We start from the raw sequence: 27,401 nt of genomic DNA, 5'->3' as shown, positions 1-27,401 counted from the left end.
GGGGTGTGCTTAAATGCACTGACCTGGCTTCAGTACCTGGCCTGGTAGGGTAATGGACAAGTTACTTAAGCTCTCTGCTTCTAGACGATGAGGATAACTTGTGGTCAGAGGTGCTTTGCGAGGCTGGCCTCAGTGGCTGCTTTCAGTGCTGTCATGCTTCCCTGTGTGGCTTATTGATTTGAAAGCCAGCCAAGCAGCCCACTCACTGGTTACCGCCGGGGTGTGTGGTGTGTTAGATCTGTGCTTCCTTGCCTGCGAGGGTGGGGGTTGTCCCTCTCCCACTGCTCTCCACAGGCAAGGCTTGGGCTGAGGGTCTGGGCTAGACTCTGGCAGTGCAGACCCAGCTGGGGTATATCGCAAAGCACCTGGGGTGGGGCCCTTGGGTGCTGTAGTGAGCCCAGCTGGGGCCTGGCTCCTGCCATGGTGCCCCGGGAGGGGTCGCTGGGAGGGGGGGTACGAAGGCTGCTGCCTAAGCCTGGGGGAGACATTTATGCTGTGATGTCATAATAGTGTCATGTCATGCCTATGATGTCACATTAATGCCTTGACGTCATGACACGGGCGGGGAGGGGGGTGTTTATAAACAACCCCGCCGGTAGGGTGATCGCAGCCACCAGGGAGACGGGGGAGGAGTACTTCAGTGTGTGACGTCATCTCCAGGCGCCGGAAGTTGCCTCGTTTGTGCCGGTGGGGAGTGGACGCGCCGGAAGTGGAGAGTGAGAGGAGGCGGGGCCCCGCTGGCCGCTGTCAGAGGGGAGCGGGGCGGCCCCGGCCCGGGGTAAGAAGGGAGCGGGGCAGAGACAGGCTGGTCCGAGGGAGCGACACCCCCCCCCGTACCGGGCCCGGGGCCCCCAGGTCTCTGCGGGGGGGGCGACACCCCCCGTGCCGGGCCCGGGGCCCCCAGGTCTCTGGGGGGGGGGAACACACCCTCTATACCAGGCCCGGGCCCCCAGGTCTCTGCGGGGGGGGGGCGACACCCCCTGTGCCGGGCCCGGGGCCCCCAGGTCTCTGCGGGGGGGGCGACACCCCCTGTACCGGGCCCGGGGCCCCCAGGTCTCTGTGGGGTGGAGGAGGTGACCCCCTATACCGGGCCCAGGGCCCCCAGGTCTGTGCAGGGGGGGCCACACCCTGTGTACCGGGCCCAGGGCTCCCAGGTCTCTGCAGGGGGGGCGACACCCTGTGTACCAGGCCCAGGGCCCCCAGGTCTCTGCAGGGGGGGCGACACCCTCTGTACCGGGCCCAGGGCCCCAGGTCTCTGCGGGGGGGGACACACCCTCTATACCAGGCCCGGGCCCCCAGGTCTCTGCGGGGGGGGCGACACCCTCTGTACCAGCCAGGCCCAGGGCCCCCCACGCGAAGCCAAGCCTGGCCCTGGCAAATCTAGCCCAGCCAGTCTCCTGCGGGTGGCCTGTGCTGAACTCCTCCAGCGACACAGGCAGGTCACTGTTTGTTAGTTACCTGGCTGCAGCATCTGAATGTCCTTAGGTCAGTGCCCAGCGGCGAAGGTAAACCATGGGCCATCCTGGCCAAGCCGGGCCCATCACCCAAACTGCTGTGGAATCCATCGCTGTCTTGGTCTCCTTGTCAGCCCCAAGTGAAAGCTTCCCTGGCTCCCCCAGGCCAGCCCTTCTCCCTGCCACCTGTCCCCTTTGTTCTTTAGCGGAGGCCTTTGCTGGGGAAGGGGGAACCTCCTCCTTCTTGGTTGTTAGCTGTGAGTGTTTAGCCTTTGGGGTTCGGGTTGTTTTTCCAGCTTCTCCATAGAGAGGGCTTAGTTTCAGCCAGTCCTTTAGTGACCCATTCATCCCACCCCAGACAGTTACATCACATCCCTCCCTGGTATCTCCTTATCGGCCCCAAACAGCAGATAGCCCTGTGTCCTACCTCCCCTGGGTAGTGAGGCAGATGCATAGGGCAGCTGAGGCACACATAGGAATCATACAAAAATTACAGAAAATTCCTGCTTTGTCAGAGAGGGCATCTGAGAGAACCTGTTGGAATGAAACACCTCCCCTCCACTCAGAGCGATGGGCTCAGGCTCTCTGCCAACTCGGGCACTGTTGCTGTGTCGGTCCCGGGGCAACAGCCCCGTCTCAGGGTTATGAGCGCACGCTCCACAGTGTTACAGTCAGGGCACGTGTTGAAGGTTTTCTTCCCACCCACAACAGCTGAAAACGTTAATTAATTAATTATGAAAGCTGAGACTCTAGAGAACAGTTGAGAAGTCTGTCAGTCCTCACTTCTCACCCCCCCCCCCATTTTGGAAAAAACTGCAGGACAAGAGGATGGGAAGCTGAGGACATAGGGCTGCGGGTCTGATCTGGTACAGCAGGTGAATGCAGTGGTGGGTCCAGAGGGACGATAGCAGGAACAAACAGCTGGAAATTAAAGCCAGACGCATTCAAATGAGAAATTAGACACCGATTTGTAACAGGGAGGAAGATTAACCATTAGAACAGACTCTGAAGGAAGTGGTGGATTCTCCATCTTGTCTTCCAGTCGGGTTGTCTTTCTGAAAGATGCTTTAGCCAAACACAAGTTACTGGGGTCGCTGGGTGACACTGAATGGGCTGTGATCTACAGGAGGGCAGGTCAGATGAGCTAATGATCACTTCTGGCCTTAAACTCCATCCCTGGGCTAATCACATACAGCTGCCGGATGGGCTGGCAGAATGAAAGGGACTGGTGGACTGATGGATGTGTGGGGTAGAATGGCCAATGTTATGATCTGCTCCGGGCTACATACTATGTGCTGTTTCTATGCTGCGCTCGTCACTCTTACTGTCGCTACTGCTTCTGCAGCCATGGACCTGGCATCAAACGCCTCTGAGGACCCCCAAGGCTCCGACAATGACTCCGACGCAGAGAACAAGGTTGATCCAGACACGCAGGCTCAGGAGTACATCGACCGCGTCCTCAGCTCTGCTCAGCCCCGCCACAAGGCCCAGTGCTCACCTCCCAAGTCACTCCCTGTGGGGCCCGGGGCCCAGGCATCGGAGCACAGGTCTCCTCTGGAGCTGAAGAAGTCTCCAGCAAGCGACAACGTGACCTCTGGGCTGCTAGCCCTCCCTCTGGAGCTGATCCTGGAGATCTGCTCTTACCTGGAAGCCAGGTTTGTTCTCGAGGTCTTGCCCTTGGTCTGTCGGACCCTCAGGGATATTGTGCAGGACCCAGTGACCTGGAGGATTCGCCTTCAGAAGAGGATCAGTGGATGTTACCCAGTGGTGGAAGGTAGATCTCCATTGGACTTTCTTCACTGGAGGTGGGACTTGGAGGAGAGACAAGGGCTGAGGGCCAGGACTCCTGGGTTCTACTGTAGGACCAAACACTGTTTCATGGGCCTCAGAGAGGTCCCTCAGTTAACTTTACTACCTTGAGATTTAGGTGCTGCTAGTTAGAGCTGTGGGGGGAGGGGAACGATAACTCCAGGGTCCTATCACCAGCTCTGGATGAGAATTGTCTCTAACAGAGCAGGGGGCTGGGTGTTGGGACTCCTGGGTTCTGTCTCCAGCTCCGGAAGGGGGTCTGGTGGTTACAATGGAGCGGGGGACACTAGGAATCAGGACCCCTAAGTTCTGTTCCCTCCTTTGCAGCTGACTTCACTATGTGAGCCTTTGCCTTGGCTTCACCTCTAATGGCAGGAGCTCCCCCGCCCTTCCTTGGGGTGGGAGGTGGTTTGGGATGCTCCCAGGCGGCAGTGCTATGGCTTAGCTTTGCTGCCCATCTATTTAAAGGGGCCACGTTGGGGCCTCTACAGGCGACATTTCCTCGTCCTTGGGAAGAGAAGGCTTTACGGACCCTAAAGCAGTGGTTCTTAGCCAGGGGTACTTGTATCCCTGGGGATATGCGGAGCTCTTCCAGGAGGTACGTCAGCTCAGCTAGAGATTTACCTAGTTTTACAACAGGTGGCATAAAAACGACTAGCAAAGTCAGGACAAGCTAAAATTTCATCCAGACCAAGCCTTGTTTCTACTGCTCTGTAGACTGTACACTGAAATGTAAGTACAATACTTCCATTCCAATGGGTTTATCAAAATGAGAACGCAAGCAATTGTTCAGTAATAGCGCGGCTGTGACGCTTTTGCATTTTGATGTCTGGTTGTGTAAGCAAGTAGATGAAATGTGAGGTGAAACTTGGGGGTACCCAAGACAAATCAGACTCCTGAAAGGGGAACAGTAGCCTGGAAAGGTTGAGAGCCACTGCCCCGAAAAAAGCAATTTTTACACGGCCTCACCTTGACCTGGTGCAGGGGATGGGGCGTGGCTTTGGGATCAAAGCTCCCAGCAGTTTTGGAAGCCCCAGATTCCCTCCCCGCCCAGAGCGGGACACCCCTCACTCTGGTCTTTGCAATCTCTTCCTTTCTACGCAGAGGAGGACTTCGACTGGCCGGCTGCCTGCATGGAGCTAGAGGAGCATCTCAGGCACTGGGCCTGTGATGGCAGGAGGACAGAGTACTTCTCCCTCGCCGACGGCCACTTTGCCTCCGTTGACTCCGTTCTGCTCTTGCAGGTGAGTTCCGATTTCCTCCTTGGCTGGCCATTGCTGTCTGGGGGCGAGATGGGGTGGGGCTTGGGAGTCAGGAGTCCTGGATTCGACCCCTGGCTGTGGGAGGGAAGGGTGTGAGGTTTAGTGAGGTAGAGCAGAGTCAGGACTTCTGGGTTCAACAGCTGCCAATCGCTAATCATGACACGCAGCTGTTGGCCGGGGGAGGCGTGGAAAACTCTTTGCGGTTGGTTGTGGTGGTGTTATCTTCCGAGCCCTGTTAGCTGGGACGGCTGCCCACGTTGGTCTCTGGCTCCAGGAGTTCTGTAGGGTGAGAGCAGGCGAGACTTTTACATGTATCTGAGCGGCTCTCATCATTTGAACAGGGGGAAACTGAGGCATGGACTGGGGAAGTGACTTGCCTGAGGTCACGTAGCAAATTGTTGGCAGAGTCAAGAATAGAACCCAGGAGTCCTGACATCCAGCCTCGCCCTGCTCTAACCTCTGAGCATCCCGTCATCTCTTTGCTCCTGTACCAGGGACTGACCAGTTTCTCCCATTTCGAAGGACCCGTGGCCAGTCTGTCTCCTTCTCTTGCAGGGCGGGGCTCTCTGTGTCTCGGGCTCCCGGGATCGGAACGTCAACCTGTGGGATCTGCGGGAGCTGGGCCAGTCCCCGGACAAGGTGCTGGTGAAAGCCCTGGGCACGGAACGCAACGGGACGCACAAGGTGGGAACCCGACCTTCACCCTCCGGGGTGGGGGTGGGGGGTCTGAGCTGGAGAAAGGCGCCGGTGGCACTCTGTCCCCAGCACGGATACGCCCAAGCAGCCGGAGAGCGAGCTGCCCCCCAGCTCTTGCTGGTGCCATGAAGAGGGGAGCTGGGTGGTGCCAGTAGCCATGACATGGGGGGGGGTTGTTCTGGGGATGCCAGTCCTGCTGAGACCCCTGGAGGGGAAATGCCCCCTGGCCCAGTCCCCGCTTCCCTGTGGCCTCTTTGCTCAAGCCTGTGCTGAATATGAGCTTTCTTCCTCCCTTCTGTCGGGTTGGATTGAGCCGGGACAGCGTGTCGAGTGACTGGCACCGGAATGGATACTGGGACCTCTTGTGTTCACGTCCCTGCTCTGTGCCTCAGTTTCCCTGTCCGTACAATGGGTTTAACTCTGTGTATTGCAGCGGGTCTGGGGGGCTAAAGGGCTTTGGGGAAAGACACCAGAGAAGGGCAGGAAAGGACAGCACCCCACTTTAACCCTTTCCTCTCCCTTTCGCGGTGCAGGGCTGGGTGTGGTCACTGGCTTCAAGAGACAACAAGGTGTGCTCAGGCTCCTGGGACAGCACGGTGAAGCTGTGGGACATAGAGGCCAACGGGCAGCAGTTTGGGGAGATCAGGTACCGTTTCCCCTTCTCCCCTTGCGTCACTGGCCCCCCATGAAGCGACCCAGCCTGGCTCCCACCAGCTCCTCCTTCAGCCACATGGCTGGTGCCCAGAGCTGCCTCCACCTTCTGGGAGAGGGAGACCTTGGAGCGTCTCAGCCACCAGTCAAATCTGCTGTGCCTTAGAGCCTGGGGTTGGGGCGGCCGTGCTCGTCTGAGAGGGGAGGAGATGGTGCTGCTGGGCAGAGTCTAGAGCAGAGTAGCGAAGTGGGGCAGGCTGAGGGCTCAGGCCGGGGAAGTGGGGTGAAGCCGGGGCTGGGGGCTGCCGGGCAGGAAGCTGTTCCTTTGCATCTCCATGCAACTTGGCTCTGCTCTGTGCCCCCCCAGCCACGTCACAGGCTTCAAAAACAGACGGGGGGGGGCAGGTGGCTCGTCCGAGAGCAAAGACGATCAGCTGAGACTGCTGGTCGGCAGGAGAGGAGGGAGGGTGCAATGGTTAGAGCGCTGGCCCGGCACGCAGGAGAGCTGGATTCAGCACAGAGTCCAGTGGGGCCTCGGGCCAGTGACATAGGGACAGATTTTTAAAGAGATCTCGGTGCCTAACTCCCGATGACATCCAGGGGCGTTAGGTGCCTAGGTACCTATGAAAATCTGGGCCTCATTTTCCCCACACATACAATAGGGATAACTGCCCTGCCCTGCACTACGGGGTTAGTGAGTATACATGCATTAAAGATTGGCAGGTGCACTGACATTACAGTAATCGGCAGGGGAGCCCAGATTGCGAGGTGCTCACACATCACGGTAATCGGGGCGGTGGCGGGGGGGCAGATTGTGAGGTGCTCCGACATTACGGTAATGGGGCTCTGATCAGTACCTTCAGGAGGAGAAGGGTCTCGCGCAGACGTTATCGGGATCCCGCCCAGAGGATGGACACAGGGACCAAAGGTCTTGGGCCTTCCAGCCCTGGGGGGGCTGACGAGGCTTGTCCTGAAGGATCATATTTGTTCTCCCTTCGCTGTCTTGTCTCCCCAACTCCCAGCGGGAAAGCTCCCGTGCTGTGTCTCTCCTACCTGCCCGACATCCTGGTCACGGGGACCTACGACAAGAAGGTGACGGTGTACGACCCACGAGGTTAGTGTCCGCGGGCGGCTTTAGGATCAAGGCTCCGGCCGTTGGTTGGGCCCATCCCTGCACCCTTGAACCCAGCGGGCCCAGTGCAGCGGGTCCTTTCACAGTCCCGTGGCCCTGAGGTTCCGTTTTCTGCTCCTGCCACTTGCTTGCTGTGCCTCAGCTTTCCGCTCTGTAAAATGGGGCTGATGCTACCGAGCCGCCTGGCTCATCTCTGGGTGGAGGCCACCCGGGCTGTGCAAAAGGCCTGCTGCACGTGAGCCTCCTCCCGCTAGCATCTGTGAGAAGTGGGTCCCCCAGGAATCCAAGGCCAGCGGTTCAGTTTATACCCAAGAAAGACCAGACCCTTGGTTTTTTCCCACCTAGATTGGGAATGTGGGTCCCATGTGACCTGTGCAAAGGGGGGATCCCTTGAGCAGGAGGGGGGTGGAGTATCGAATGTGAGGAACAGTCCTGAATTACTGAGGGGTCCAGGGGGAGCGATTCTGATGCTGCTGGAGCTTGTTGCTCTGCAGGCCTGGCCCAGTTCAGCTGGGGTAGCAGGAATGCTGCTCTGTGGGGTTTCTGGGCACCCCAGGCTTGGGGCAATCCTGCCCCTCCTCCTGCCTCCCAGTGGGGATGTGGGAGGGAAAATCCACTGGCTGGAGATGAAGATCTGTGTGACTATAAACTGGACTGATGGACAACTGTGTCCCCTCAATTCTCCAACCTGGGGTGCCTTTTACACGGCTTCGCCATGGGGGCGACCGCTCCAGCTCTGCTCGCACCCAGCCTCCAGCATGGAAGTTACTACTCCCAGCTCCACTGTATGAGTGCACTAGCCAGCCCCTCCGGAGTGACACTGCAGGGCAACCCCAGCAAACCCCCAAGCCCAGACTCCCCCCACCCCCCGAAATGTGCACGGTCCAGCCCTCTCCTGGACAAGACAGGCTGGTAGAATGTCCGTCGTTCGTTAATAGACAATGATCTGCACAAACCCTGTTCTCCCTAATAAAGTTTCCCAAACGTTTCAATCTAAACACCCTGGTTGCCATAAAACAATAGAGCAAACAACTGAATTAACAACAGAAAGTGATGACGAGTAATGAGGCATGAAAATCAGAATTGGTTACAAAGCAATAAAATGCTGCTAACACCGAACTTGACAAGCTAAGGCCTTGTCTCCGCTGGCAAGTGTCTGCGCCGTAAAGCAGCTTTCTGCAGCGTAACCCCCCAGCTGTACGCATGGCCACGCCCCTTGGTGCGCACAAACTCCTCGGGTGCAGCAGTTGGGGGGAAAAAAAACACTTTGAAGAGAGTCGTAAGCCTTAAAGCGCAGAGGGTCCAGCCCTGTGCTGGCAGTGTAAACGCAGAAAGCAATCAGCTGGCCTCCAGAAGGGTCCCATAGTCCCTCATCCTCTGCTCATGGCCTGGAGACATGCTCCCCTCCCCTTTGTAAGCTCCGTTTCTGAGGGTCTTTGGGTGCTGTGCTGCTCCGGGACACAAAGCAAACCATTAATGTGGAGAGAGAGAGAGAGAGAGAGAGAGAGAGAGTGAGTGTGTGTGTGTGTGTGTGTGTGTGTGTGTGCGCGATTGCTGTGCAGAGAGCTGGGGAGGGAGGCAGGGACTGATGTCGGGGTTTCCCCTGCCTCAGGCCTGGTTGCTTCCTCCCGCTGTCTGAACTTACAAGCCAGCATGCTGACACTGTCTCTGTCCCCCAAAACACACAGTCTCTCTTCTCCCCGCTCCATACACACACACACACACCTTGTCACACACTCTCCCCCCTCCCTCCATTTCAGTTGAAAAGCAGCTGGCAATGTAGTAGGATGCCCATGGGAACCTGATCACATCACGTGACGCTGTGCCTGCCCCATGAGGCATCGCAAACCCTTCCCAAAGCACCCTGCAGCCAGGTGCACTGTGGGATAGCTACCACAATGCACTGCTCTCTTTGCCGTTGCAAGAGCTGCTAATGTGGATGCGCTCCACCATCATGAGGAGCACAGTGTGGATACGCAACAGCAGTTTAATTCCAGCACTTTCATAAAAATAACTGCACGTAACTGGTGCAGAAACTTGCCAGTGTAGACATACCCTAAGTGAATTCAAAGGTCTCTCGCAGCACGAGTTCCAACAGCCTTCCTGGCTGAATCTTTCTGTCAGGAGCCCTCCCCAGGCCAGTGCTGCTTTCTTTGTTCTTCAAGCCTTGGGCGGAGAGAAAGGGAGAGGTGGTTTGGGGCATCCATGGTCTCAATTTCTCTTGAGGGAGAATCACCTCTAGCTAAGGTTCAGGGGACAGAGAGCCTGGGTGGCCAGGAATCTCAAGCTGCTGCTTTGTCAAAATGCAGATTTTTATTTTTTTTTGCCCACGCCCTGTCTCCAGCAGAAGAGTGGCCACTTAAGGCAATGATGGGCCACTTGACCTCCTTGACACCGAGCTGAGGCATTGTCTAGCCTTTTGTCTCTGAGGAAGTGGTTTGTAACTGCCCTCCAGAACGTGGGAACGTGCCTCCCTAATGTGTCACCATGGTCTCTTGTAACTTTACAGAGAATGTTGTCACACACGTTTTACCAAGACAATAAGGATCAGCAAATCATGAGTTTTCAAATGATACCTCTCAAGGCTTACTTGGTGCAAGTTTTACCGTAATCCTCTAAAAGGGGTGAACGTGGGGGTACAGACAGTCACCATCTGCTGCCCCCTGACTGCAGGGTGTGGGTCATGGGTGGGGGGTGGAGATCTCCTGCCCCATGACTCCAGGGGTGGGGTGGGGTGCAGATTTGCTGGCCCCTGGCTGCGTGGGTTTTGACAAGTAAAGACAGCAGATGGAAAGTTTGCAAAGCTGATCTGATGCCCCAAAGCAGGGGAATATGAAGTCAGCCTGATTGGCCCTTTGTGTTTTGCCTTCAAAACATCAGGGCTTATCAGATCTCTTCTGTCTTAATTTTGCTGGAGGACTCCTTGGCTGTCTAGGTTGTGGCTTGTGAGGTCTGTCTGCCCGCCAGCTGAGGTGTTGGATTTTTAACCATGTTGGTTGGACATTTGAGTTATCATGACAAGTTTCAGCCAACCTGGATACAAATCTCATCCTCCTCTGCATCACATGTGATGCTATAACCTGCTAGTTTTCCCATTACCAGAGTCTTCCAGGAAAAGCAGGGCAGATAAGACTTGTGTGTAATAATGACGGCAGCTATTCTGAGTCCCTTTCAGAGGGGGGTGTGTGTGTGTGTGTGTGTGTGTAACCTCGACTAACCGGTGCCCTCTCTCTCATCTCTCCTCCAGGTTCCTGTATGTGCTGGGAGGGTTACTGGGAACTCGTCCACAGGTGTTGCAGAGCCCTGTTAATGGGGGGTTAGGGAGGAAGGGAGGAGCATTGTGGGACATAAAATGACTTCCCTCCCATCTCCTGAAATTTAAAGTGGGGGACCGCCGAGATCAATTCAAACAAGCAACCAGGGGATCTCAGCGATTGGGAAAAGGGGCTCTTTCCTCCTTTTTCAGGGGTCATCTCTGGTAGATGGGGATGGGGTGGGGGTTGGCCGTGGGCCGAAATAGGGGAGCGATCTTAAACTGCAACACTTCCTGAGAAGGGGATCTAACTAGGGCCATAATAGCAAAGGACTAGCTAATAATAATAATAATAATTTTAAAAAAATCATTTAAAGGCTAGGTTTTAAAAACAAAGATATGAATAAAAAGCTAAAATTGGATAAAAAGTTCTAATGGTTTAAAAATCTAGCTGTTGAGAACGGAAGGGTTAAACTATAATAAACACAAGGTTATACTACTGTATAAATAGTACCAGTCACCGGTGTTTGAGATCAGCTTTTCCTCACCTCTTCCAGACTGCATGGTGACAGAAGTAGACTAGCAATCCTGTGAGTAGCCCATAATTAAGTGTAATCGTTTTTCATCTAGAAACTTAAAACAGCAAGAAAAAAAACCTTTTCTGAAATAGTTTCCATGGCAGCGTTTACTGAACGCACTGCACAAAAAAAACCCCAACCCGTAAGGACCTCCTGAGCCGAGATCCAGTTGATTTCTTTTGTGAAGGGGGCCTTGTAATAAATACCGTCAGAGAAGCATGTTTTTTATAAAAAACAAAACAAAAAAAATCAAAATACACAGTGCAGTGAATTCTCTTAATCTGTCCTTCAGCTACAGACAGAGGGAGGTGAAAGTGACTATGGTGGGATTGTAAATGATGCAGTTGTATCATGCAGAGGGGAGACATCCCGTCTTCACCTGGTTTATAGCGCACCTGATCAGGGAGACATGTACTGCACTCGGTCCCAAGTAACATCATTCATTACGGTTAATTACGCTTTCTGTCTTAATGGAGTTTATGCCACATCTGCCACTTCAGTTTACAAAATAAGAGAGGGCAGTCAAGATAGCGGAGCACCGAGGGGATGGAAGTGTAGCTTTGTGTCGGCAACAGTCAGATTTCTTTTTAAGACGAGTCCATAAATTCTGCTACATGTTCAGTTGGAGTCTTGACAAGACTCCCATGAATTTTAGTCCCCCGTTTATTTTAAAAAAAAATGAATAAATCAGGGGTTGGTTATGCTGAAAGTTTTTGACTTGATGTAACCACAGCTTTTTAACTGTAAATGAGGTAATGTGCTGTGAAAGCATCATTTAACAGCCTCGGTGTTTTTTGACTTGCCACTAGTCAGAAGGCAGCTGTATGTGGGGGAAAGAAAGGGGAACACTTAATCCTTTAAAGGTGCAAGAATAACTGGGGGGGAGGGGAGTGCTGCCAGTTGTCGGGAAGTGTCTGAGTCTGCTTGATCTGTCTGTAATCAACTGAGCTGTGGGATGAAGAGAAATCATTTCCCAAAGTGACATGCACCAAGGGAAATTCCAGTTCTCCTGAGAAGAGAGCGCCGCTGGGACACTGATTTTCTCCAAGTGCAGGATGGGGAGAACTCTTCACCAACTCCTTCCTGGATTTCTGTTTTCTGACTCCTTTTTTAAAAAAAACTGAAAGTCACTCAGGTGACAGCAGGACGAACCTGTGGTTGAACTGTGGAAAGTCTGACCCTTCTCGAGGCTGCAGCTGCACCTGTTGCAAAAGTACCTTGCAGTGAGGAACCCACTGTCTCCTTTTGGCATGACAATGTCATGGAGGGGGCGGGGAACCATTTACTAGAGCAGCAGTTGGTCACTCTAGGATCAGTCATGCTGCACCTGTGTCTATTGAAAGGCTTTGTTTGTGGGATCACTCAGTAACTTAAGCTTCACTGATCCTTTCCCTTCATCCTCCCTCGTTATTTTTCAGCATTTCCTTTTTCTATTTTTTTAAACTTTTAACGCCCTCCAAGTTTTTGCACTGGAGTTCACCGGGTAAACATCCCAATAGGCCTTCGCACCACAAAATTTTGAGCCTGGCAGCCTGGCTGGCTGGCATAGCCCCTAGCCTTGCTCCCACCCATCTCTCCCGCTGAAGATCTTGAGTGCTGGGGAGAGACTCAAGCAGCATTCAGCCCTAAGTGCATCTCTACCTTAGAGGAAGGAAGGGATGGGGAACTAAACAGATACATTCCTTCAATTCAGCCTCCTTTTTTATTTTTATTTTTTATTGGTATAAGACTTGAGCAGGTCTCTGGGAAACTATCAGATGTTTTTCTCTTTTGCATTTTGATGCTTCATTTTAAAGCATTTCCTTTCCCTCCATCCATCCAGAGTGGGATGAAACATGGATTTCCATTAGAGCAGGGTTCTGGTGTGATCTTTTTAAATGCATGAATGAGAACTATACTGCTAAGTAAAGTGGCATCCCAGCTTGCTATATACATACATATCTATAACGGTTTTTTTTTTAAAAAGTGTTTTAAGTTCCCAAAGTGTAGGAAGACAAAAGAAGGCTGTGAACTCTTTTCTCGGACAGTGAAGTTTAAGCTACTTGACCTGACTGCCTCTTGAAATTTTTTTTTTTGTATAAGTGCTTCTAGTTTCTGCCTCCTGTTTTGTTAATCCTGGATTTGTATATTTGTAAATGTGCTGTACTGTTTCCTATGGTGACAGTGTACCTAGTGTTGAAGCCGCTGCTTGCACCTTGCTGAAATGAGATTTTTCTCATTTTATGTATAATTTTGTCAACTAAACAAAAAAACAAGCAAATTTCATGTGACTCCAGTCTACAGCCCTGTCTAGGCTCAATGTTTTTTCTGATGTAAATATTGGATTTGTAAATGTTGCCATTCTCTCCTCCCCCACTTACTTGATCGGGGTGCTCCCTCAGTCCCTTATCTCCATGCTGTATGTTGATACAGTACAAGTGAATCCGCTGGGAAGAATGCTGACTGATACAGCTTTGTATTGTCTGCCACGAGTTGTGGTCTGCATTCCTCGCTGCCATGTTTCTTCATACTTGTCATAGCCCTGCAGTGGTGTCTATTCCTTGCTCTAGCACAGGCCTGGAGTTCATATTGGGCATGTCACTGCCTCTCACTGGGCCTCAGTTTCCCTAGCTGTAAAGTGGGAAAAAGACCTCCTTTGTAAAGGTGTGTAATGATTTACAGAACAAATGGATAAATGAATTAACAGAGGGGTGTGCTTAAATGCACTGACCTGGCTTCAGTACCTGGCCTGGTAGGGTAATGGACAAGTTACTTAAGCTCTCTGCTTCTAGACGATGAGGATAACTTGTGGTCAGAGGTGCTTTGCGAGGCTGGCCTCAGTGGCTGCTTTCAGTGCTGTCATGCTTCCCTGTGTGGCTTATTGATTTGAAAGCCAGCCAAGCAGCCCACTCGCTGGTTACCGCCGGGGTGTGTGGTGTGTTAGATCTGTGCTTCCTTGCCTGCGAGGGTGGGGGTTGTCCCTCTCCCACTGCTCTCCACAGGCAAGGCTTGGGCTGAGGGTCTGGGCTAGACTCTGGCAGTGCAGACCCAGCTGGGGTATATCGCAAAGCACCTGGGGTGGGGCCCTTGGGTGCTGTAGTGAGCCCAGCTGGGGCCTGACTCCTCCCATCGTGCCCCAGGAGGGGTCGCTGGGGGGGGGTACGAAGGCTGCTGCCTAAGCCTGGGGGAGACATTTATGCTGTGATGTCATCACAGGGTCATGTCATGCCTATGATGTCACATTAATGCCTTGACGTCATGACACGGGCGGGGAGGGGGGTGTTTATAAACAACCCCGCCGGTAGGGTGATCGCAGACTGGTGACGGGGGAGGAGTACTTCAGTGTGTGACGTCATCTGCAGGCGCCGGAAGTTGCCTCGTTTGTGCCGGTGGGGAGTGGACGCGCCGGAAGTGGAGAGTAAGAGGAGGCGGGGCCCCGCTGGCCGCTGTCAGAGGGGAGCGGGGCGGCCCCGGCCCGGGGTAAGAAGGGAGCGGGGCAGAGACAGGCTGGTCCGAGGGAGCGACACCCCCCCCCCTTACCGGGCCCGGCCCCCCCCAGGTCTCTGCAGGGGGGGCGACACCCTGTGTACCAGGCCCAGGGCCCCCAGGTCTCTGCGGGGGGGGGCGACATCCTCTGTACCGGGCCCAGGGCCCCAGGTCTCTGTGCGGGGGGGACACCCTCTATACTAGCCAAGCCCAGGGCCCCCAGGTCTCTGCGGGGGGGGCGACACCCCCCGTACCGGGCCCGGGGCCCCCAGGTCTCTGCAGGGGGGGCGACACCCTGTGTACCAGGCCCAGGACCCCCAGGTCTCTGCGGGGGGGGCGACACCCCCCGTACCGGGCCCGGGGCCCCCAGGTCTCTGCAGGGGGGGCGACACCCTGTGTACCAGGCCCAGGACCCCCAGGTCTCTGTGGGGGGGGGCGACACCCTCTATACCAGGCCCGGGCCCCCAGGTCTCTGTGGGGGGGGGCGACACTCTCTGTACCAGCCAGGCCCAGGGCCCCCCACGTGAAGCCGAGCCTGGCCCTGGCAAATCTAGCCCAGCCAGTCTCCTGCGGGTGGCCTGTGCTGAGCTCCTCCAGCGACACAGGCAGGTCACTGTTTGTTAGTCACCTGGCTGCAGCATCTGAATGTCCTTAGGTCAGTGCCCAGCGGCGAAGGTAAACCATGGGCCATCCTGGCCAAGCCGGGCCCATCACCCAAACTGCTGTGGAATCCATCGCTGTCTCTGTCTCCTTGTCAGCCCCAAGTGAAAGCTTCCCTGGCTCCCCCAGGCCAGCCCTTCTCCCTGCCACCTGTCCCCTTTGTTCTTTAGCGGAGGCCTTTGCTGGGGAAGGGGGAACCTCCTCCTTCTTGGTTGCTAGCTGTGAGTGTTTAGTCTTTGGGGTTCGGGTTGTTTTTCCAGCTTCTCCATAGAGAGGGCTTAGTTTCAGCCAGTCCTTTAGTGACCCATTCATCCCACCCCAGACAGTTACATCACATCCCTCCCTGGTATCTCCTTATTGGCCCCAAACAGCAGATAGCCCTGTGTCGTACCTCACCTGGGTAGTGAGGCAGATGCATAGGGCAGCTGAGGCACACATAGGAATCATACAAAAATTACAGAAAATTCCTGCTTTGTCAGAGAGGGCATCTGAGAGAACCTGTTGGAATGAAACACCTCCCCTCCACTCAGAGCGATGGGCTCAGGCTCTCTGCCAACTCGGGCACTGTTGCTGTGTCGGTCCCGGGGCAACAGCCCCGTCTCAGGGTTATGAGCGCACGCTCCACAGTGTTACAGTCAGGGCACGTGTTGAAGGTTTTCTTCCCACCCACAACAGCTGAAGACGTTAATTAATTAATTATGAAAGCTGAGACTCTAGAGAACCATTGAGAAGTCTATCAGTCCTCACTTCTCATCTTCCTCCCCCCCCCCCCCATTTTGGAAAAAACTGCAGGACAAGAGGATGGGAAGCTGAGGACATAGGGCTGCGGGTCTGATCTGGTACAGCAGGTGAATGCAGTGGTGGGTCCAGAGGGACGATAGCAGGAATGAACAGCTGGAAATTAAAGCCAGACGCATTCAAATGAGAAATTAGACACCGATTTGTAACAGGGAGGAAGATTAACCATTAGAACAGACTCTGAAGGAAGTGGTGGATTCTCCATCTTGTCTTCCAGTCGGGTTGTCTTTCTGAAAGATGCTTTAGCCAAACACAAGTTACTGGGGTCGCTGGGTGACACTGAATGGGCTGTGATCTACAGGAGGGCAGGTCAGATGAGCTAATGATCACTTTGGCCTTAAACTCCATCCCTGGGCTAATCACATACAGCTGCCGGATGGGCTGGCAGAATGAAAGGGACTGGTGGACTGAATGGACTGATGGATGTGTGGGGTAGAATGGCCAGTGTTATGATCTGCTCCGGGCTACATACTATGTGCTGTTTCTATGCTGCGCTCGTCACTCTTACGGTCCCTACTGCTTCTGCAGCCATGGACCTGGCATCCAACGCCTCTGAGGACCCCCAAGGCTCCGACAATGACTCCGACGCAGAGAACAAGGTTGATCCAGACACGCAGGCTCAGGAGTACATCGACCGCGTCCTCAGCTCTGCTCAGCCCCGCCACAAGGCCCAGTGCTCACCTCCCAAGTCACTCCCTGTGGGGGCCGGGGCCCAGGCATCGGAGCACAGGTCTCCTCTGGAGCTGAAGAAGTCTCCAGCAAGCGACAACGTGACCTCTGGGCTGCTAGCCCTCCCTCTGGAGCTGATCCTGGAGATCTGCTCTTACCTGGAAGCCAGGTTTGTTCTCGAGGTCTTGCCCTTGGTCTGTCGGACCCTCAGGGATATTGTGCAGGACTCAGTGACCTGGAGGATTCGCCTTCAGAAGAGGATCAGTGGGTGTTACCCAGTGGTGGAAGGTAGATCTCCATTGGACTTTCTTCACTGGAGGTGGGACTTGGAGGAGAGACAAGGGCTGAGGGCCAGGACTCCTGGGTTCTACTGTAGGACCAAACACTATTTCATGGGCCTCAGAGAGGTCCCTCAGTTAACTTTACTACCTTGAGATTTAGGTGCTGCTAGTTTGAGCTGTGGGGGGAGGGGAACGATCACTCCAGGGTCCTATCACCAGCTCTGGATGAGAATTGTCTCTAACAGAGCAGGGGGCTGGGTGTTGGGACTCCTGGGTTCTGTCTCCAGCTCCGGAAGGGGGTCTGGTGGTTACAATGGAGCGGGGGACACTAGGAATCAGGACCCCTAAGTTCTGTTCCCTCCTTTGCAGCTGACTTCACTATGTGAGCCTTTGCCTTGGCTTCACCTCTAATGGCAGGAGCTCCCCCGCCCTTCCTTGGGGTGGGAGGTGGTTTGGGATGCTCCCAGGCGGCAGTGCTATGGCTTAGCTTTGCTGCCCATCTATTTAAAGGGGCTACGTTGGGGCCTCTAGAGGCGACATTTCCCCGTCCTTGGGAAGAGAAGGCTTTACGGACCCTAAAGCAGTGGTTCTTAGCCAGGGGTACTTGTATCCCTGGGGATATGCAGAGCTCTTCCAGGAGGTACGTCAGCTCAGCTAGAGATTTACCTAGTTTTACAACAGGCGGCATAAAAACGACTAGCAAAGTCAGGACAAGCTAAAATTTCATCCAGACCAGGCCTTGTTTCTACTGCTCTGTAGACTGTACACTGAAATGTAAGTACAATACTTCCATTCCAATGGGTTTGTAAAAATGAGAACGCAAGCAATTGTTCAGTAATAGCGCGGCTGTGACGCTTTTGCATTTTGATGTCTGGTTGTGTAAGCAAGTAGATGAAATGTGAGGTGAAACTTGCGGGTACCCAAGACAAATCAGACTCCTGAAAGGGGAACAGTAGCCTGGAAAGGTTGAGAGCCACTGCCCCGAAAAAAGCAATTTTTACACGGCCTCACCTTGACCTGGTGCAGGGGATGGGGCGTGGCTTTAGGATCAAAGCTCCCAGCAGTTTTGGAAGCCCCAGATTCCCTCCCCGCCCAGAGCGGGACACCCCTCACTCTGGTCTTTGCGATCTCTTCCTTTCTACGCAGAGGAGGACTTCGACTGGCCGGCTGCCTGCATGGAGCTAGAGGAGCATCTCAGGCACTGGGCCTGTGATGGCAGGAGGACAGAGTACTTCTCCCTCGCCGACGGCCACTTTGCCTCCGTTGACTCCGTTCTGCTCTTGCAGGTGAGTTCTGATTTCCTCCTTGGCTGGCCATTGCTGTCTGGGGGCGAGATGGGGTGGGGCTTGGGAGTCAGGAGTCCTGGGTTCGACCCCTGGCTGTGGGAGGGAAGGGTGTGAGGTCTAGTGAGGTAGAGCAGAGTCAGGACTTCTGGGTTCAACAGCTGCCGATCGCTAATCATGACACGCAGCTGTTGGCCGGGGGAGGAGTGGAAAACTCTTTGCGGTTGGTTGTGGTGGTGTTATCTTCCGAGCCCTGTTAGCTGGGACGGCTGCCCACGTTGGTCTCTGGCTCCAGGAGTTCTGTAAGGTGAGAGCAGGTGAGACTTTTACATGTATCTGAGCGGCTCTCATCATTTGAACAGGGGGAAACTGAGGCATGGACTGGGGAAGTGACTTGCCTGAGGTCACGTAGCAAATTGTTGGCAGAGTCAAGAATAGAACCCAGGAGTCCTGACATCCAGCCTCGCCCTGCTCTAACCTCTGAGTATCCCGTCATCTCTTTGCTCCTGTACCAGGGACTGACCAGTTTCTCCCATTTCGAAGGACCCGTGGCCAGTCTGTCTCCTTCTCTTGCAGGGCGGGGCTCTCTGTGTCTCGGGCTCCCGGGATCGGAACGTCAACCTGTGGGATCTGCGGGAGCTGGGCCAGTCCCCGGACAAGGTGCTGGTGAAAGCCCTGGGCACGGAACGCAACGGGACGCACAAGGTGGGAACCCGACCTTCACCCTCCGGGGTGGGGGTGGGGGTGGGGGGTCTGAGCTGGAGAAAGGTGCCGGTGGCACTCTGTCCCCAGCACGGATACGCCCAAGCAGCCGGAGAGCGAGCTGCCCCCCAGCTCTTGCTGGTGCCATGAAGAGGGGAGCTGGGTGGTACCAGTAGCCATGACATGGGGGGGGTTTGTTCTGGGGATGCCAGTCCTGCTGAGACCCCCTGGAGGGGAAATGCCCCCTGGCCCAGTCCCCGCTTCCCTGTGGCCTCTTTGCTCAAGCCGGTGCTGAATATGAGCTGAATTGAGCCGGGACAGCGTGTCGAGTGACTGGCACAGGAATGGATACTGGGACCTCTTGTGTGTACGTCCCTGCTCTGTGCCTCAGTTTCCCTGTCCGTACAATGGGGTTAACTCTGTGTATTGGAGGGGATCTGGGGGGCTAAAGGGCTTTGGGGAAAGACACCAGAGAAGGGCAGGAAAGGACAGCACCCCACTTTAACCCTTTCCTCTCCCTTTCGCGGTGCAGGGCTGGGTGTGGTCACTGGCTTCAAGAGACAACAAGGTGTGCTCAGGCTCCTGGGACAGCACGGTGAAGCTGTGGGACATAGAGGCCAACGGGCAGCAGTTTGGGGAGATCAGGTACCGTTTCCCCTTCTCCCCTTGCGTCACTGGCCCTCAATGAAGCGACCCAGCCTGGCTCCCACCAGCTCCTCCTTCAGCCACATGGCTGGTGCCCAGAGCTGCCTCCACCTTCTGGGAGAGGGAGACCTTGGAGCGTCTCAGCCACCAGTCGAATCTGCTGTGCCTTAGAGCCTGGGGTTGGGGCGGCCGTGCTCGTCTGAGAGGGGAGGAGACGGTGCTGCTGGGCAGAGTCTAGAGCAGAGTAGCGAAGTGGGGCAGGCTGAGGGCTCAGGCCGGGGAAGTGGGGTGAAGCCGGGGCTGGGGGCTGCCGGGCAGGAAGCTGTTCCTTTGCATCTCCATGCAACTTGGCTCTGCTCTGTGCCCCCCCAACCATGTCACAGGCTTAAAAAACAGACGGGGGGGGCAGGTGGATCGTCCGAGAGCAAAGACGATCAGCTGAGACTGCTGCTCGGCAGGAGAGGAGGGAGCGTGCAATGGTTAGAGCGCTGGCCTGGCACGCAGGAGAGCTGGATTCAGCACAGAGTCCAGTGGGGCCTCGGGCCAGTGACATAGGGACAGATTTTTAAAGAGATCTCGGTGCCTAACTCCCGATGACATCCAGGGGCGTTAGGTGCCAAGGGCCAGATTTTTATAGGTACCTAATTTTCCCCACACATACAATAGGGATAACTGCCCTGCCCTGCATTACGGGGTTAGTGAGTATACATGCATTAAAGATTGGCAGGTGCACTGACATTACAGTAGTGGAGGGCCCAGATTGCGAGGTGCTCCGACTTTATGGTAATGGGGGGGGGGGCGTGTGCAGACTGGGAGGTGCTCTGACATTACAGTAATCGGCAGGGGAGCCCAGATGGGGATGTGCTCTGACATTATGGTAATCGGGGGAGCACAGATTACGAGGTGCTCTGACATCACGGTAAGCGGGGGGGGAGCCCAGATTGCGAGGTGCTCTGACATCACGGTAATCGGGGCGGTGGCGGGGGGCAGATTGTGAGGTGCTCCGACATTACAGTAATGGGGCTCTGATCAGAACCTTCGGGAGGAGACGTTATCGGGATCCCGCCCAGAGGATGGACACAGGGACCAAAGGCCTTGGGCCTTCCAGCCCTGGGGGGGTGACGAGGCTTGTCCTGAAGGATCATATTTGTTCTCCCTTTGCTGTCTTGTCTCCCCAACTCCCAGCGGGAAAGCTCCCGTGCTGTGTCTCTCCTACCTGCCCGACATCCTGGTCACGGGGACCTACGACAAGAAGGTGACGGTGTACGACCCGCGAGGTTAGTGTCCGCGGGCGGCTTTAGGATCAAGGCTCCGGCCGTTGGTTGGGCCCATCCTTGAACCCAGCGGGCCCAGTGCAGCGGGTCCTTTCACAGTCCCGTGGCCCTGAGGTTCCGTTTTCTGCTCCTGCCACTTGCTTGCTGTGCCTCAGCTTTCCGCTCTGTAAAATGGGGCTGATGCTACCGAGCCGCCTGGCTCATCTCTGGGTGGAGGCCACCCGGGCTGTGCAAAAGGCCTGCTGCACGTGAGCCTCCTCCCGCTAGCATCTGTGAGAAGTGGGTCCCCCAGGAATCCAAGGCCAGCGGTTCAGTTTATACCCAAGAAAGACCAGACCCTTGGATTGGGAATGTGGGTCCCATGTGACCTGTGCAAAGGGGGGATCCCTTGAGCAGGAGGGGGGTGGAGTATCGAATCTGCTGTATGAGTGCTCTAGCCAGCCCCTCCGGAGTGACACTGCAGGGCAACCCCAGCAAACCCCCAAGCCCAGACTCCCCCACCCCCCGAAATGTGCAGCTTGTACGGTCCAGCCCTCTCCTGGACAAGACAGGCTGGTAGAATGTCCGTCGTTCGTTAATAGACAATGATCTGCACAAACCCTGTTCTCCCTAATAAAGTTTCCCAAACGTTTCAATCTAAACACCCTGGTTGCCATAAAACAATAGAGCAAACAACTGAATTAACAACAGAAAGTGATGACGAGTAATGAGGCATGAAAATCAGAATTGGTTACAAAGCAATAAAATGCTGCTAACACCGAACTTGACAAGCTAAGGCCTTGTCTCCGCTGGCAAGTGTCTGCGCCATAAAGCAGCTTTCTGCTGCGTAACCCCCCAGCTGTACGCACGGCCACGCCCCTTGGTGCGCACAAACTCCTCGGGTGCAGCAGTTGGGGGGGAAAAAAAACACTTTGAAGAGAGTCGTAAGCCTTAAAGCGCAGAGGGTCCAGCCCTGTGCTGGCAGTGTAAACGCAGAAAGCAATCAGCTGGCCTCCAGAAGGGTCCCATAGTCCCTCATCCTCTGCTCATGGCCTGGAGACATGCTCCCCTCCCCTTTGTAAGCTCCGTTTCTGAGGGTCTTTGGGTGCTGTGCTGCTCCGGGACACAAAGCAAACCATTAATGTGGAGAGTGTGTGTGTGTGTGTGTGTGTGTGTGCGCGATTGCTGTGCAGAGAGCTGGGGAGGGAGGCAGGGACTGATGTCGGGGTTTCCCCTGCCTCAGGCCTGGTTGCTTCCTCCCGCTGTCTGAACTTACAAGCCAGCATGCTGACACTGTCTCTGTCCCCCAAAACACACAGTCTCTCTTCTCCCCGCTCCATACACACACACACACACCTTGTCACACACTCTCCCCCCTCCCTCCATTTCAGTTGAAAAGCAGCTGGCAATGTAGTAGGATGCCCATGGGAACCTGATCACATCACGTGACGCTGTGCCTGCCCCATGAGGCATCGCAAACCCTTCCCAAAGCACCCTGCAGCCAGGTGCACTGTGGGATAGCTACCACAATGCACTGCTCTCTTTGCCGTTGCAAGAGCTGCTAATGTGGATGCGCTCCACCATCATGAGGAGCACAGTGTGGATACGCAACAGCAGTTTAATTCCAGCACTTTCATAAAAATAACTGCACGTAACTGGTGCAGAAACTTGCCAGTGTAGACATACCCTAAGTGAATTCAAAGGTCTCTCGCAGCACGAGTTCCAACACTCTTCCTGGCTGAATCTTTCTGTCAGGAGCCCTCCCCAGTCCAGTGCTGCTTTCTTTGTTCTTCAAGCCTTGGGCGGAGAGAAAGGGAGAGGTGGTTTGGGGCATCCATGGTCTCAATTTCTCTTGAGGGAGAATCACCTCTAGCTAAGGTTCAGGGGACAGAGAGCCTGGGTGGCCAGGAATCTCAAGCTGCTGCTTTGTCAAAATGCAGATTTTTATTTTTTTTTGCCCACGCCCTGTCTCCAGCAGAAGAGTGGCCACTTAAGGCAGTGATGGGCCACTTGACCTCGCTGACACCGAGCTGAGGCATTGTCTAGCCTTTTGTCTCTGAGGAAGTGGTTTGTAACTGCCCTCCAGAACGTGGGAACGTGCCTCCCTAATGTGTCACCATGGTCTCTTGTAACTTTACAGAGAATGTTGTCACACACGTTTTACCAAGACAATAAGGATCAGCAAATCATGAGTTTTCAAATGATACCTCTCAAGGCTTACTTGGTGCAAGTTTTACCGTAATCCTCTAAAAGGGGTGAACGTGGGGGTACAGACAGTCACCATCTGCTGCCCCCTGACTGCAGGGTGTGGGTCATGGGTGGGGGGTGGAGATCTCCTGCCCCATGACTCCAGGGGTGGGGTGGGGTGCAGATTTGCTGGCCCCTGGCTGCGTGGGTGGGGGTGCAGGATAGAACATTACTTCCCCTCTCAACTGTATGAGTTTGAACCAGGGCCCAGTGCAGGCTTGGATCCCCACAGTCACCCCGGCAGAGATCCTGACGTTGTTCCCTTCCCGGCAGCCACCCAGGCCCCGTTGAAGAGCCGCAAGCTCCACTCCAGCGCTGTCCTGTCCCTCGCGGCCGACGAGCGCTTCATCATCTCAGGCAGCGAGGACCGGACGCTGGTCGTCTTCGACCGACGGGCCAACAGCGTCCTCCAGAGGCTGCAGGTGGGTGGCCAGAGCGGGTGGCTCTTCTCCCTCCTACCTGCTGAGGGCAGTGGAGGTTGCCTGGAATCACCATGGAGAGGAGGGAGATGGGAGTTTGTAGACACTCCCTACCTGAGGACATTTGGGGGGAGGAGAATATGTAATTATTAGAGAGTCCCTTAGCCAACTGGTTGCATCTGAAGGAGGGTGTGGGGTGCAGGGAGTCAGGCCTCCTGGGTTCTATCCCCAGCTCTGGGAGGCCAGTGGGGTCTAGTGGTTAGAGCCGGTTGGGGCTGGGAGTCAGGACTCCTGGGTCTGCCAGTGACATACTGTTTGACTTCTGGCAAGTCATTCGCTGTGCCTCAGTTTCCCTAGACGTACAGTGGGGTAACATGCCTCCTTCGTAGAGGAAGGGTTGTGGTGCTTAATGACGGTGAAGCACATCTAGCTGCTCGTGCCAGATTAGCCAGGTGTCCTGCTCGTTCACCAGCAATGAGCGAGGCAGCCAGCCCTGTAAGAAACAGACTGTTCTTAAACGTGCTGCAGGGCTGGTATCCCATGCTGAACCCCTGGGGCTTGCGGGTGTCCCCCCCCATCTAGGTCCCCCTGAAACCTGAGCCTCTTTCTCCTGTTCCACTCATCCTGCCTCAGTTGTCTATAAGGTGCGGTGCCCTGTGGGGAACCAGGAAACAGGCAGCCTGATGCATTCCAATTTCAAGGAACTCCTTTAGAATATGCAGAGGGTGTTGGGTGATTAGGGTGACCAGATGTCCTGATTTTATAGGGACAGTCCTGATTTTTGGGGTCTTTTTCTTATATAGGCTCCTATTACCCCCCACTCCCATACCAATTTTTCACACTTGCTGTCTGGTCGCCCTATGTGTGATCCACTCCCACCCATACACCGATCCTCCCCCAGAGCTGTGCCATCCTCTCTTTGCTCCTTTCCTTCCCCAGCTGGAATCCTACCTGCTCTCCATGTCCTACCAGGGGATGCAGCTGTGGGCCGGGGACAACCAGGGACTGCTCTATGTCTTCGAAAACCGAGGAGGCCGCTTCCAGCACATCCGGGTATGCGTCCCCTGATCCAGGGGGCTGCAGGCTTGCTAAGCTTTGGGTCTGTTTCGCCCCCACTTTCACCCCAGGGTGAAATCCAGTCCCTGCTGGGCCAGGATTTCATCCCAGATGGTTAATACCAGGGCTGCTTCGCCTGCCTGCAGCTTGGGGCTGTGAACTCAGCCAATGTCAGTTTTATTGTCAGTTTCACTTGAGGGCTCTCCTCCATTAATCCCCTGCTGGATGGGTCTCCGTTCCCCGTGCCCTGGAAGGAACGGGAGATGGCTCTCAATGACCCGTTTGCTACTTGACCCACCCACACACACACACCCAGCTGAGATGGCAGCAGATGGGCCTGTTGGGGTGGATGACGCAGCGGTAAGGAGCTTGCCTGGCACTTGGGCAACCAGACTTCCTGTGTGATGTTCGCCACCCTGTGCCTCTGTTCCCCAGCGATATAACGATAGCACCTCACAGGGGGATGTGGTTAGATCGTGGCCCACTCAGATATTATGGTGGTGGGGCCACACGAATACCGAAAATACCTAGATTTCCATGGGGTCCTGGTGTGATCTGACCTGCGACTGGGGCCTCCAAACCCCATTGGTGTGGGAATCACTGGTCGGGCTTGGGATGCGTATGCGTGAGAGTCCCCGGCGTGAGGTGATGGGTTAGGAACAGAGATGCATGGGACCCAGACGGGCTAGGAACACAGAGGTGCCTTGGCCTTCACCCCCACGGTGCATCCCAGAGGGAGGTCTGCAGAGGGCTTAATGTCTCTTTCCTCCCCATAGTACTTCGATGTGGGTCACCGGTCCCAGATCACTGGGGTCTGGCACTCCCTGGGCACTCTGTACACGACCTCCACTGACAAGACCCTGCGGGTAAGGTCCATGCTTCCCTAGGAATCCTTCCCCCACCCCGCTCCCCACGACTCGCTCATAGAGGCTGGGAGCCAGGAACACCCCAGTCCGAACCCCAGGTCTGCAACTTCGGCTGCAAGCCACTTCCCCGCTCCGTGCCTCAGTTTCCCCACCTGGGGGAGGGGGGTGATTCCTGCTTCCTGGAGGGTGCTGAGGATTGTGTCTCGGCCCTTGGAAGAGCCCTCTGCATGCTCAGCTTCATCCCCGGAACGGGCTTCTCTAGGACGCGAAAGCAAGGGTTGTGCAAATGAGCTATTTCCAATCCAAGCCAGTAACGGCCTCGTCTGGGCCGAGGATCTGCCTGCCCCTCTTCCGGCCACCGGTAGCCAGTCCCGGGGGAGCCGCACCAGTGCAGACCCCTCGTGTTGATCACCAAAGGACCAATGGGCTCTCCTAAAATTAGCACGGAGAGGGGCTCCCCCCATTCCTCCCCATGGATTTGCCCGGCCCTGGGCAGCCTGCCCACGAGTGTTCTCTTTCCAGGTGCACGTTCCGACGGACCCGCCTCGCACGATCTGTTCACAGACGCACAACAACGTGCTGAATGGGGTAAGCAAGGGCGATCGGACTCCGAACTGGCCTCTCTGCCCTCCCAGCCAGCTTGTCTATTGTGTTCTCACCAGTGGGGGAATGTCCCTGGGGAATCCCCATGTCCCTGCACCCGCCCCAGGCCACACCTGCCTCCCTCTCTCTCTCTTCCTTTGGCCAGGGCGGGCGACCGCTCAGATCAGCCAGCGGGGGCGCTCCCTTCCCCTTGCGCACAGGGGAGTGACCCCGCGGCCCCGAGGAGGGAATCGGAGGCCGTGCTGAATGCTGGACGCTTTGTCCTTGCGGCTAAACTCGGGGCAGGGGCAGGGTGTATTGAGCAGGACCTCTGGGGCCGGCCCCCGGGCATCCCGGATTGACATGACACTCACCCCTCCCGCTCCCTGCTTCCCCCTACAGATCAGCGCCGAAGGCAACATTGTTGTAGCTGCCTCCGGGGGCCTGTCCTTGGAAATCTGGAGGCTCGATGCCTGATGGGGGCCCGGATCCGCGGAGCCACGTCTTGCAGCTGCGGCCCCGGAGGTGGGTGCTGCACCCGGCGCCCGTGTTCCCGCCCGGGGGGAGGGGCCAGAGTTCCAGCACCCGTGTGTCAGTCGTTTGTTCGTTGTTGTTTGGAAGAGGCCCGAGGAGCCGGGAGGTCAAAGCCTCAGTGCCTGCGCTCGCCCTGGCGCTGCTGTTCCCAGAGCCGAGTTTCCAGAGGGATCGGAGCCTGGCCAGCCCTTCCCTGCTCGAGGCACTGACTTCGCTCTCTCTGCTTCACATTCTTCCACCACCGTCCCCTTTGCCACCCTCTGGGCTCCTTAGTTATCACGGCCCTGGCCTGCCTGCCAGGCCGCCTGGGCTACTTATCTGTCGCCCTCCCACTTGCTTTTCCACGGCGCAGGGCGCGTGCTGCTCCTTCAGCGCCAGTTCCGAACATCTCTCAGGTCCCAGCCGTAAGGGCTCAGAACCACTAACCATCCAACCCAGCTCGCGCAGCCGGGGGGCGCTCGCCGCTGGAGGTTGAGGAAGACAGACGCACGGGCTGACCAGATCGAAACAGAGCCCAGAGCTGACGTGTAACTTACAGGGACGCCGTTGAGACGCACGTTCTAATGTTGTTGATTAAATTATTCTGCCAGACAGGATCTGATCAGAGATGTCAGTGGGTTTTTATCCCCTTCCCAGGGAAATCACGTTTAGTTTTAAATTCAATCCCTGGAGCCTTGAAAATCCAGGCGCGGCAGCTTTCCCCCGGCACCGGCCAAGCAGGAACCGAAAGGGCCCAGGCTAGCGTCCATCTCCAAGCTGCGGGAAGCACTCGGCACGGGGGGAGACTGGGCTGCAGATGCTTTATTAGAAAGGGTGTTACGGGAGAATCAGCTGTGATCAGGGCCCCGGGGGTTGCACAAACACACAGCGAGGCGGTTCCTGGTTCTGATCAGTGGGGATCTGGAGCCCTTACTGCCTGTGCGAAGTGAGCCGGTGCGGCTGGGCCCGGTACCCACCAGAACCGGCTGCCATCGCTAACTCGGCTCCCTGCAGTGGCAGGCTGTAGCTGTCTGCCTACCAGGCCATTATCACTGTATTAACCCAGAGCTTCCCCGTCCCACATCCTGGGAAGTATCATCCCCATTTCACAGATGAGGAAACTGAGG

General features: G+C 55.6%; 1 protein-coding gene across 5 annotated transcripts; it reads left to right on the top strand.

The window, feature by feature from the left end:
* The first annotated feature begins 628 nt into the window (after positions 1-628).
* On the top strand, positions 629-26,896 carry LOC123354029 (F-box/WD repeat-containing protein 9-like). Of its 5 annotated transcripts, none has more exons than XM_044995637.1 (11): positions 629-778; positions 2,800-3,228; positions 4,368-4,507; positions 5,081-5,209; positions 5,755-5,867; positions 6,895-6,986; positions 23,112-23,260; positions 24,197-24,310; positions 25,090-25,179; positions 25,702-25,767; positions 26,164-26,896. In XM_044995637.1, exons 2-11 carry the CDS (start codon positions 2,802-2,804, stop codon positions 26,236-26,238), a joined length of 1,395 nt encoding a protein of 464 aa, XP_044851572.1. In that variant the 5' UTR covers positions 629-778; positions 2,800-2,801; the 3' UTR covers positions 26,239-26,896. The 5 variants fall into 5 exon arrangements, with proteins under 5 accessions (XP_044851572.1, XP_044851575.1, XP_044851573.1 ...); XM_044995640.1 differs by having other exon boundaries at positions 645-716; XM_044995638.1 differs by lacking the exons at positions 629-778; positions 2,800-3,228; positions 4,368-4,507; ... (1 more) ...; positions 5,755-5,867; positions 6,895-6,986 and adding exons at positions 14,192-14,294; positions 16,287-16,715; positions 17,855-17,994; ... (1 more) ...; positions 19,226-19,338; positions 20,524-20,615.
* Positions 26,897-27,401: the final 505 nt, after the last annotated feature.

This window comes from Mauremys mutica, chromosome 20 (assembly GCF_020497125.1).
Source record: "Mauremys mutica isolate MM-2020 ecotype Southern chromosome 20, ASM2049712v1, whole genome shotgun sequence".
NCBI classification, from domain to species: Eukaryota; Metazoa; Chordata; order Testudines; family Geoemydidae; genus Mauremys; species Mauremys mutica.
The sequence above is the reverse complement of the archived record's forward strand: the minus strand, read 5'-3'. Positions and strand labels throughout refer to the sequence as shown.